General features: G+C 44.5%; 1 protein-coding gene across 2 annotated transcripts; it reads left to right on the top strand.

Moving 5' to 3' along the window:
• The first annotated feature begins 40 nt into the window (after positions 1-40).
• On the top strand, positions 41-11,180 carry TOP3A (DNA topoisomerase III alpha). Of its 2 annotated transcripts, XM_032447551.2 has the most exons (20): positions 41-94; positions 328-581; positions 1,698-1,757; positions 2,126-2,199; positions 2,926-3,001; positions 3,539-3,647; positions 3,951-4,094; positions 4,404-4,574; positions 4,798-4,898; positions 5,037-5,111; positions 5,218-5,300; positions 5,410-5,617; positions 5,762-5,947; positions 6,414-6,543; positions 6,959-7,072; positions 7,154-7,319; positions 7,721-7,864; positions 8,134-8,256; positions 8,481-9,220; positions 10,266-11,180. In XM_032447551.2, exons 2-20 carry the CDS (start codon positions 396-398, stop codon positions 10,442-10,444), a joined length of 3,069 nt encoding a protein of 1,022 aa, XP_032303442.2. In that variant the 5' UTR covers positions 41-94; positions 328-395; the 3' UTR covers positions 10,445-11,180. The 2 variants fall into 2 exon arrangements, with proteins under 2 accessions (XP_032303442.2, XP_085370058.1); XM_085513932.1 differs by lacking the exon at positions 7,721-7,864.
• The last annotated feature ends 238 nt before the right edge of the window (positions 11,181-11,418 follow it).

The following is an 11,418-nucleotide window of genomic DNA, read 5'->3' as shown; positions in this document are numbered from 1 at the left end:
GCGCTTTACGGCATGTCGTGGAGGGGAGGGAAAGCGCGCCGCCTTTTGCGACAGAAATAGCGCGGGAGCGGCGGCGGCTGAGGGAGCTGAGGAGGTGGAATGAGATGGGGGGTGGAGGGGTGGGATATGATGGGGTGTGATGGGCTGTGCTTTGTGTGCGGGTTAAATACTGCCTGGGAGGGTGCGGGGAGGGGAGAAGGAAGCGGGGATGGGCCCGGGGGGGAGAAGGAAGCGGGGAACTCATTGTCAGCGTTGAGTTGGGGCACAGGGCCTCGCACTAAGCTGTAACCATTGCTCGTGGTTTAAAGCAGCCTGTCTCCCGAACAGGGACAAGCCCAGGAGGGCGCACACAGCACGATGCCTTGGTGCCATGGGAGCTGGCACAGTTACCTGTGATGAACCTTCGAGCCAGGCTTCTTGCTGGCTGTGGGGTCAGGATGCTGCCTCAGCCCTGGCGCGGCTTCTCCCGGGCTGCAGACGGTGCGGTGCTGCAGAGGATCCGGAAGGTGCTGTGTGTGGCTGAGAAGAACGATGCTGCCCGAGGAATTGCAGATCTGCTCTCCAACAGCAGAATGCGTCGGGTAGGAACACACCACTTCTCATTTCCTCATGTGCCTGCAGATCTACCTTAGCTGGCTGAAGGTGCTCAGCTCACCAGAGCCTGTGTTCAGTGGACGTGCAGCTCAGTCCTTCTGCTGTGTGTCATGTGCAGAGCTTGATACACAGCCTCTGGTTCTTTCTGACTGCATGAGGGTACAAGAACAGCTTTCATATATGAAATGGACGAACACTGCTTGCCCAGATACAGCCGGGAGTCCTGGATCCATTTTCCTTTTGCCTCAAGTCCTGCTAGGATTCAGTTCCCCAGCTGTGTACTCTCCCCAGATTTCCTTCACCAAGCACTGAGCTCAACAGTGGGGGTTCCCTTTGTTGTTCCTAGCTTTGCAGTACATGTAAAAGCCTTTAGGAACTGAACCCATCTGTCAGCATCTGTTTGCCAGTCAAAAAGCACCACTTCTGCAGCGTCAGCAAGTATCAGGGGTGTACTGAAGTTCACATAATAAAGCAAAGATGGTCTGTGGTTTGGACAAGAGTTCAAAGATATCTGCTGCTGCTTTGCTTTGTGACCTTTCGCCTTTTGAATAATTACTTGGTATTTCCAAGCTAAGGAAGTAGACAGTGTTTCTACACCAGAATTACAATTGAATGCACAATATTACCAAGAACCTGAGCACTCAATCAAGTAAGATGGTTACATACTTCTATAGGAAATAATACAGACATCCTATGTAGAAAATTCCTTCAATCTTAAGTGGAAGGGACCCAGAACTGGTCCCTGCTCCAACACTTATTGTTGTTTGGAGCAGGACAGATGTTTATCAGGAGTGGGGACTTTAAGTGGCCAGCCCTGATAAACAAACCTGTCTGTCATCACCATCCATAGGGTGATAATCCCAGCATCCCCTTTAGGCGTTATTAAAATACCATTACATTGGAAAGCACCATCTCATTGTTTCTAAAAAAATGATACAGGTAATTTCCATTCAACTTTCTTTGTCTCTCTGTTTTAGCTAGTAACCAATTTTCACCTGCCCTTTATTTCTGTGCCCTGCCATAGCAGTCTACATAAAGTGAGATAGAACGTGTTTGGCTTCTGATAAGAGCCAGAAACTCAGCAGCTTTCTTTTTCCTTCTAGAGAGAAGGGTTCTCCAAGTTCAACAAGATCTACGAATACGACTACCAGATGTTTGGCCAGGTAGAGTTTTCTTTCATTTCACTGTTGGATTGAAGAAATGCAACGTAGTAACTATTAGAAAGCAAAACAAAATTTGTCTGAAGTTATGACATGCATAACCAGTTTTGTCCAAAAACAAGGAAGAGTCAAATTTTCTCTTTTTGGCTTTTCTTTCATCTTTTTTCTTCTGTGTTCCCACTTGTCAAAAACTTTGTTTCTTAGAATTGGAAGCTTACAAAAAAAAATCAGGATAAAGATGGAGAAACCTCCTTTCCCTGTAGGAAAAAGGAGTGTTAAAGTGAGCAGGAGAGAGCTGTGTCTGGATTCTGGGGCTCTGCGTAGCCTACAGCAAAGGATGAGCACTGATTACCTTTCCTTGTCTGTTGCAGAATGTTACTGTGGTGATGACATCGGTGTCAGGACACTTGCTGGCTCATGATTTCAAGCTGCCGTTTCGCAAATGGTGTGTACTTACTGCATCCTCACAAGTCTGAAGCTTGTCTTCTGCTTCTGATCCCAAGCTGAGCAGGGCATCCCTACAGCAGGGCTGCCACGGTCATATATATATGCCACATTGTTGGAGGGAACATTTCCTTGAAGTATATGTGGTGGTGCCCCTGAGGTCGTACCTTATCAGCTAGGAGAGCCAATGTGTCAGCTCCTGTAGCAGCCATCCACAGGGGGGGGCAGTGGCACCGCATGCTTTAAGCAGCCACACCGAGCAGCAAGATAAGTAGCAAATTATTTACAGAATAGCTAAAATATTATCTCAGATTACTGTTTTCATAGCGCTAAAAACAAACAAGAAAAGCCAGCAAGTTTCAATACTGATTAAAATACAGGAAGGCCAATCCAAGGAAATAAATTCATTTTAAAACTGGAGGTTTTGTGTTCTTTGTTTAGCTAAGAATTTTCCTGGGAAGCGAAGTGTTTTGTTCTTTGTGTGTGAAACGTGAGAAGCTGCTCATTTAGGGCTGCCTTCCAGATTTTCTGTTTTCTCTGTTTGCGTTTTGGTTCTGCTGTTTTTGAGTAAACACAGCTCAGCGTTTCACACAAATTCTTAAGTTAAAGCTCACAGTGTAGTATTACTAATTCCAGTACTGAACAGCATTTCCTCACTAGACAGCAGCAGTTAATGCCTGACAGTGTTTTTGTTTGTTATGCACGCTGTTCATCCTCTGTTTTCCAGGCACAGCTGTAACCCTCTAGCTCTCTTTGATGCTGAAATCGAGAAATATTGTCCTGAGAACTATGTGGATATCAAGGTATGTTGTTTTTTAAAGTTTACTTGAAAGTCAGAGTTCAGAGTTTAATTCTACAAACGTTATTTCAGACAGTGGGAGGATTTTACCTTTGTCCTTTAAAAAGTTTCTAGAGTTTGGCAAATTCCTCCTGGATTTCCTAGGAGTACCGTGTTGCTCTTCTATAAATGTTGAAGTCTCCTGCTGGTATAAAATCAGAACAGTAGAGTCACAGTTACTTTGTTATAAGTAGAAATGCTGTTTCCAACAAGCTGGAACAGCTTATTGCATCTCAATTTTACCAAAAAAAGTGGCATTTTCAAAAAGCAGACTGTGGTACAATCCAACCCAAGCAGTGCTTTTTAACAGAGAGTAAATAAATGATTCATTTCTTTTGAAAGCTGCCTAATCTCCCGAGAGTTACCATTGCAAAATGTTATTGCAACAATTCATCGCTATGGATACATGTTGCATTTCGTGTTCAGTTAGTGAGTCATTCTAAAACTAAATGTCAGACCAAGTGGCCTGAGTAGGTCTCATTCAGAGTTTTTTCTGTCTCAGAGAACCCTTGAACGAGAAGTCCAGCAATGCCAAGCTCTGGTCATCTGGACTGACTGCGATCGAGAAGGAGAGAACATCGGTTTTGAGATCATTCATGTCTGCAAAGCTGGTGTGTAGAGCATCTGTTGCATCAATCTGTTTTCCATTAAAATGATGATTTAACAGGTATCACTGCTCAGATCTAGTAACAGATATCATCCTTACTCAGTTGTCATTCTTACATGTCTAGGTCAAATCTTCTGGCTGTAGTTACGATAAATACATGGCTCTGATACACCAGAAATTCATTAATACATTGGAAAGATACAAAATACGTTGACAGCACACACTTTTAAAGACAGCAGCAGTATATTAGTTCATGCTTTCCATTGCTGTATGAGTCATTCTGATTATTATTTTTTTTGTCTGATAGTAAAGCCAAACCTGCAGGTATTCCGAGCACGTTTTTCAGAGATTACACTTCATGCTGTCAGAAGGGCCTGTGAGAATCTCACCCAACCAGATCAAAAAACTAGTGATGCTGTTGAAGTCAGGCAGGAGCTGGACCTCAGGATAGGTAAGTAAACATGCTTTGGAGATGAGAGCTGGTTGCTAGGCCTGAGCTGCTGCATATACCCTTGAAAGCAAGTGAGCAAGAGTGTGGTAAAAAGGCAGGGGACAGACAGCTTACAGTCTGTCATCAACATGTAGCTTATTTTCTATAAACACTTGAACTCTTAGATTGCTTTAGAAACTAGACAGCTAGCTATCAGACTTCCTCACTTCTCAGTGTATGGGAAATTGGTAATCACAGCCTGAACCTATGATTAATCAGCTGATGCTAATGCTGAAGTATTCAGTTCTAGCATCCATTTTGTTTTCTCAGGTGCTGCTTTCACCAGATTCCAGACCCTGAGGCTCCAGAAGATTTTCCCTGAGGTTTTAGCAGATCAGCTGATCAGTTACGGCAGTTGCCAGTTCCCAACTCTGGGGTTCGTAGTTGAGCGCTTTAAAGCCATCCAGGCCTTTGTCCCTGAAGCCTTCTATAAAATCAAAGGTATGCTGGAGGAAAACAAGCACAGTAATCCATTTTAAAGGGTTTAATGTATTCGGAGAGGAAAAACTTCAGGACAACTAACAAACAATGCTGCAGAAGTGATTTCCCTTGCCATTATCATTAAGCAGAAAGTGGAAAGGTTTCCTAGTAGCATGGTCCCATTGCCTCTGCTGGTTTTCAACTATATTACTACTGTATAACTCTGATCTGGTTTTCAACACAGTGACACATGATCACGAAGATGGCAATGTGGTCTTCAACTGGAAGAGGAACCGGCTCTTTAATCACACAGCATGCCTGGTCCTTTACCACATGTGTATGGAGGTAGGAAAACTTGTAAAAAAAGATATATGATCTAATATCAGCCAAACATGTCCTGCATCCTTCTTGTTCAAGATGTTTAAAGAACTGTCTGTGTGAAATCTTCGAGGAAATCTTGTATTTTGCTTACTCTCTATTTAGGATCCGGTTGCCACTGTTGTTGAGGTTGGAAGCAAGCCAAAGAGCAAATGGAGACCCCTGCCCCTGGACACTGTGGTATGTTAGAACTATATATTATAAGATTAATTAAAATAAGCTTTAAACAGTTATTTTACTCAGAATAGTTCACAAATACATTTTTTTCTGTCTCTTCCCAACACAGGAACTTGAAAAGTTGGCTTCCCGTAAACTGAAAATAAATGCAAAGGAAACCATGAGAATAGCAGAAAAACTCTATACTCAAGGGTAAGAAAACAAGCTTTGTCTTGGTAAACTTAATTATTTCAAAAATATGTGACTGTTAGTCGAAATCATCCTCGAGCACCTCTTGAAGTTCCCTTCTGTCTTTCTTAAGGTTTATTAGCTATCCCCGAACAGAGACCAACATTTTCCCCAAGGAGCTGAACCTCTCTGCCTTAATACAACAACAAACACAGGACCCCAACTGGGGAGCATTTGCACAGAGGATCTTGGATCAGGGTGGGCCGAATCCTCGGAATGGAACCAAATCAGATCAGGCTCACCCTCCCATTCACCCTACAAAATACACTGCTAACCTGCAGGTGAGTTTAGTATTGCTTGATAAAATAAAGACAGAAATACTATAATATAGTTGTTAGCACAGTATCCGCACCTGAGATTCACTAATATTTCTTAATATCTTGCTAATACTAGAAGAGAGTAACTCTTTTACTGTTTGATAACAGGGCAACGAACAGAGACTATATGAATTCATTGTGCGCCATTTTTTGGCTTGCTGCTCTCAAGATGCCAAGGGACAGGAAACAACTGTGGAGATTGACATTGCTAATGAGCGATTCATTGCTCAAGGACTTATGATCCTGGCCCGAAATTATCTGGAGGTTTATCCTTATGAGAAGTGGAGTGACAAGGTAACATCCTTGAACAGTGTAGATGGGACTGCCTAAAATACCTGGACTTTAAAACTGCAGATGGGTTGTACTAATGGGAAAGCTTCCCTGCCACTTTCAGGCCCATCTAGAGAATGTCCTTTGACAATTCTTAACACACTGGCTATTTCACTTAGAACTCTCTCTGCTGAACACTAGTGCCACTTAATTATGCCAGCTTTGGATAGATTCTTCCCTTTCTGACACCACAGCAGAGACCATACAGGGCTGCTTCCACGTGGGGAGGGATACTCACCAAGATGAGCTGCAGTTGCTGTTGTGTGGTGTCTCTGGCAGGTCTTTACTGGCTAATCCTGAGCATCCCAAGACTCAATCTCCTCCAGAACAGAGTGCTGCTATATTACTGCACCAACTTGCTGGTAGTGTGACAGCTGTTTTCAGTGGATGGTCCAGAAGACAGTTTCAAAGAGATTCTCCTTCCCTTCAGGTTATCCCACTGTATCAGAAAGGGTCTCGCTTTCAGCCCACTACAGTGGAGATGGTGGATGGGGAAACCAGCCCTCCATTGCTCCTCACGGAAGCGGATCTCATTGCACTCATGGAGAAACATGGCATTGGTCAGTATTGGCAGTGTGGCCTTTCACTCTTGAGAGAGCTTTGCTCATAAGCATCTCCTCAACTTCCCTAGTACTAGTTCTTTCCAGCCCACAGAGTAGGGGATTCTCAGAACATCACTTCAGATGAGAAGTCACTTAAATATGCAGAGCAGAGAGATAGTAGAAACCTGTGGGCAGCATCCAGTGAAACTAACAAGACTGTACTGTCTCTCCGTTACCCAAGGGGATGCGAAGTTTAGGGTCCAGGGCACATCTACATGCACTTCCTCAGCCTCAGCACCAATGGGATGCAATGCCAATGTTACTCCTGGCTATAAGTTCTGTCTCCTTGTCCCTTTAACATCTTACACTGCAGTAGGCACAAGGGAAATCTCTTCTTGGTCCCTAATTTGACTCACAACCTGTCTGCTTGCAGGGACTGATGCCACTCATGCTGAGCACATTGAGACAATTAAGACACGGATGTACGTAGGGCTTACAGCAGATCAGAGGTTCCTCCCAGGCCACCTGGGCATGGGGCTAGTTGAAGGTAAGGGCAGTGCTTGTTAAAAAGAAAGCAGGTTCCTTACTTGCTTGTTCCTTTCACTTACCATGTGGTATGCTCTTCCAGGCTATGATTCCATGGGCTATGAGATGTCCAAGCCTGACCTTCGAGCTGAGCTGGAGGCTGATCTGAAGCTGATCTGCGAGGGGAAGAAAGACAAATCAATAGTGTTGCAACAGCAAGTCCAGAAGTATAAACAAGTGTTCATTGAGGCTGTGGCCAAAGCCAACAAGTGAGTCTTTTCTTTGCTCTTTTCTGCTTGTTTGGCCATTCTGGTCTGGAATGGGATCTTGTCACATTTCATTCTTAGGGCTCTGCCCATTATGTGCAGGCATTCACATAGGAAGGGTTGACTTACAGTATGGCATGCCATCATGAGCTAGTGCCAATTAACTGCAAATTGCAGTTTGCACTCTTTGAATTCATTTCAGAGATATCTGAAGGACAGAAGCAAGTGCTCTGGCTGCATCCATGTTGCACCCACACGTACCCCATTCCAGAGGCACAGTGCTGACTTGATGTGCTTATGGAGAAGCTCAGAGGGGCTGTGCCAGAGGGCAGAAGGCATCAATTCACTGCTCGATTGCTTTCTGCAGGCAAGACACATTGCGTGCTCGGCTTGTTTCTTTATAGGCTGGATCAGGCCCTGGCTCAGTATTTTGGAGAAGCCACAGAAATTGCAGAGCAAGAGGAAGTCTACCCAGCAATGCCTGTTTCCATTCGGAAGTGTCCCCAGTGCAACAATGATATGGTCCTGAAGACAAGGAAGAATGGCGGGTTGGTGATCTTCCTTGTGTTAGAACACAACTTTCTGTATCTTGCTAGGTGTTCTTCATTTACCTGCTCCCTGCAGTACTGCATGAAAACTTGGGCTGCAGATAACAAACTGTACCAGCTGTAAGAGCTATGTGGACCCTGAACCTATTTTTCAAGTACTCTTTAAAAAAAGCTTTGCTTTGATAACTTCTGACAGCCAAGAAAAGAGTACAGACACTGACTGTCTTGATTTTGCCTCTTTCTCACTTGATGCCTTCATCCCATGGCAGGTTCTATCTCAGCTGCATGGGATATCCAGCTTGTAAAACTGCGGTCTGGTTTCCTGATTTTGTGTTGGACGTGGCCAAGGATGAGAGCATCTGTCCTGTGTGTACACCACATCCAGTTCACAGGTGGGTCCTACCAGTCATCCCTCAGGGAAGTGCAACTCCTCAGACATTATTAACCATCAGGGCCAAAGACTTCAAGGACAAGGTTGGGCAGCAGTTTTCTATTCTGGTCTTGAAAAGCTGGAGCAGAATTCTCATGGCTTGGGGATGGAAAGAAAGTGGAGGGAAGGAAGGTTAACAGTAAGTACAGCAGATCAGGCAGATTTATATTCTTCCTTTCTTTTTAGACTGAAGTTTAAATTTAAGAGAGGCAGCGTTCCACCCACGATGCCCCTGGAATTTGTTGGCTGCATTGGAGGATGCGATCAGATGCTGAAAGAGCTCTTGGACCTGAGGTACTCAAACAGATCATCCCAATCTGGACAGTCAGCCAGCCAGCAGGCCAACCACTTGCAGGTGAACAATTCTTTGAACAGAGCAAACAGTGAAAACAGGCATGTGGGAGGTAGAACAAATGTAGCAACCGGACATCTGCTTTACTTGAATTCAACAAGAGCACCCAGGCCTGCTCCTTCAGCTGCTCCAGATGATGGAAATAATGCAGTGGTGTGCAACTGTGGGAACGAAGCCACACTGTTAACTGTGCGCAAAGAAGGGCCCAATCAAGGCAGACAGTTTTACAAATGCAGTGCCAATACCTGCAACTTTTTCCTCTGGTCTGATCAACAGTCAGAGGACAGAAGCAATGCAACTCCAGCTCCACGGGGCTCTTTACCACTCCAGGCCTTTGGGGCAAGGGGCCCTGTAAATTCACAGAGACCAGGAGGAATGAGAGGCCCAGAGCACTTTGGAAGCAGCAACAACTCCAGTTCAGGAGGCAGCACAGTCTGCAGGTGTGACCAGCCAGCTGTCACACGCACGGTCCAAAAAGATGGCCCTAACAAAGGGCGGCAGTTCCACACATGCTCAAAACCCAGAGAGCAGCAGTGCGGCTTCTTCCAGTGGGCTGATGAAAACGTGACTCCAGGTAAGGCTGGGCTTGGGGTAAAATGCAAGGGTTGGAGGCTGTTATTCAAGCTAAACTGAATAGATACTTCTCATACATGCACAATGCTGTAGTACTACTCTTACATTTGACAGACTTCAGGTTTGTCTTCAGAATGTGTCAGAAGCATTATAGTACTTTAAATATTTCTTGCAACAACTGAATTGGGCTTACCTTTCTCAGAAGGCTAGCAGGGGATGTTCTCATAACAGATCCACTGAGTTCTAAGTAGTAACAGAATGCTTTGCTTCTGCATGCACTAAACTTGTGCATCTGTGCATCCACGAGTTGCTGAACAAAACCCAGCGTGCCTTCCAACAGTCTGTTTGAGACAGAATTTGTGCTCCCAGATTCTAGTGTTCCATTTTGAGAGAGCTGTTATTGACTTGAACAGAGTTGAAGCAGCAACGCTGCTTTGGAGATCTTAAACCCCATTCTGTCAGGCCAAGGAAGCTGTGGTGCTCCTTCCATCCTTGTTTAGAAACTCAGTGAAGGGCCAGGCCTTCCTGAAGCTTTGATCATAGCTGAGAAACTGAGCGTGGCTGCAGTGAAAAGGTGCTGAAAGCAAAGACCCATTAAAAATAATAATAAACACTGTAAAAAGGATGCAAAAGAAAAAGCACTGACAAAATAGAAGCACATAAGCAAAATACAGGGGCAAAGACATAGTCTGAGAGCTCTTTAGCACCAACTTCCTTTGTAAACATTTGGCCCTAAAGGGGCAGAACCAAATTTTCAGACCTACTTTAAGAAGTTCTCTGGCATGTTGTGTTGCTTCTGCTTTGGCTGTAGCCTGGAGCACGTAGCCAGAAAGATCAGTTTTCCCTGTTCTGTTCACACATTTCTTTAATGCTGCAGGAGAGGTGGATAACATTTAAATATTCAAACAAATCTCAAGTAAGCATTCAGAAATAACTCAATTGGCTGAGATAACAAAGTCCTTGGTCTTCTGCCATTTTGAACCCATCATCTGTTTTCAGCTTTGTGTATCTTCAAGGGCATTTAAATCCAAGTTATTTCTTTCTAGGAGCTTCTGGAGATTTCTCTTTTAACCACTTTGGGAACGGTGGATACTCAAGGGAGTTGGGAAGTAAAGCAAAGAGACCAAGCAATCCCTCCCACGGAGCAACTGCCAAAAAACCACGGACCTGTAGCATTTGCCATCAGCCTGGCCACACTAAGAAAACTTGTCCTCAAGATCACTGAGCCTGGATGGACATCTTTTGAGAGCCTGAAAGGTGCAGGGTTGTGAGCTACTTTAGGTGCAGCTACTGGAACCCAGAAACAAGTCTGCGTGAGTGCTTTTAGGAAGGGCTGATTGCAGGCTGCTCCAACTAAGGGGTGCCTTCCTCAGTCATGCATTATGAGTATGGGCAGTAAAGGTTCAACCAGCTTTGCAAACTGGCTCCACTACTGGTGTCAGCCTTTGCTTTTCAACTGCTCTTCTGCTGAGCAAATCAAAATACTCTAAACGTTTCAAGGAAGCAGATAGAAACTGTGGATCTGCGGTGAAAACAGCAGTGGATGTAGTCCACCTGCAGCTCCCACTGTGATAGCAGTTGTACTCTGCATTTCTGCATGAGGAAGAGCTGGATCACAGCCACTGGGACAGACCCCGGGGCTGCTCTACTCTTCTATCTCCCTGGTTTTCCACAGTGTGGAATTTTAAGTTGCCCTTGTTACCACAGCAAAATTCCCCTCTCTTTTTTTGTCACTTACCTTGGTTGTCCTTGTCTACGATGGAACCCAGTGCAGAGAAGCTGGAACTGGAGCTCAGCTGCAGTGCTCGGGAAATGCCTTTATTTTAGACCATTCCTGAATTGGAAACTGCATTCTTCCCCAGACCTTAAGACGTGTCTGTGTGTTGCTGCTAGTTAATGGAAGTTATTTTTGTCCAAGTAACAAGCTTCATATTAAATAATTATTTAATTTTTAAATTTGATGCAGTGACATCTTAACTGTCTGATTATTTCTTCCAGCTTAAAATAGGTGAGCTATTACTAAAGGCATCCACACAGATCTTTCTTTCTATTCAGTTGTTGGAACAATACAGAAGCTTTCTTGGCAGAAACTCCCTGCAGCTTTTCTTTGAGCTGTGGATAAAAGTTTTATCTCACCAGCTGCATTTGTTGTAGTGTTGTTGTCCAGAGAAAGACAATTGGCTGAACCTGAAAGGAGTT

This window comes from Coturnix japonica, chromosome 13 (assembly GCF_054131305.1).
Source record: "Coturnix japonica strain WE chromosome 13, WE-NBRP24, whole genome shotgun sequence".
Taxonomy (NCBI): domain Eukaryota; kingdom Metazoa; phylum Chordata; class Aves; order Galliformes; family Phasianidae; genus Coturnix; species Coturnix japonica.
This window is presented reverse-complemented; position numbering and strand designations above follow the sequence as displayed.

Coding starts and splice junctions, on each gene's coding strand:
- TOP3A (XM_032447551.2), top strand. CDS start 396: ATGAACCTTCGAGCCAGGCTTCTTGCTGGCTGTGGGGTCAGGATGCTG. Junction 3,648..3,950: donor CATTCATGTCTGCAAAGCTG/GTGTGTAGAGCA, acceptor TTTGTCTGATAG/TAAAGCCAAACCTGCAGGTA. Junction 8,257..8,480: donor ACACCACATCCAGTTCACAG/GTGGGTCCTACC, acceptor CTTTCTTTTTAG/ACTGAAGTTTAAATTTAAGA.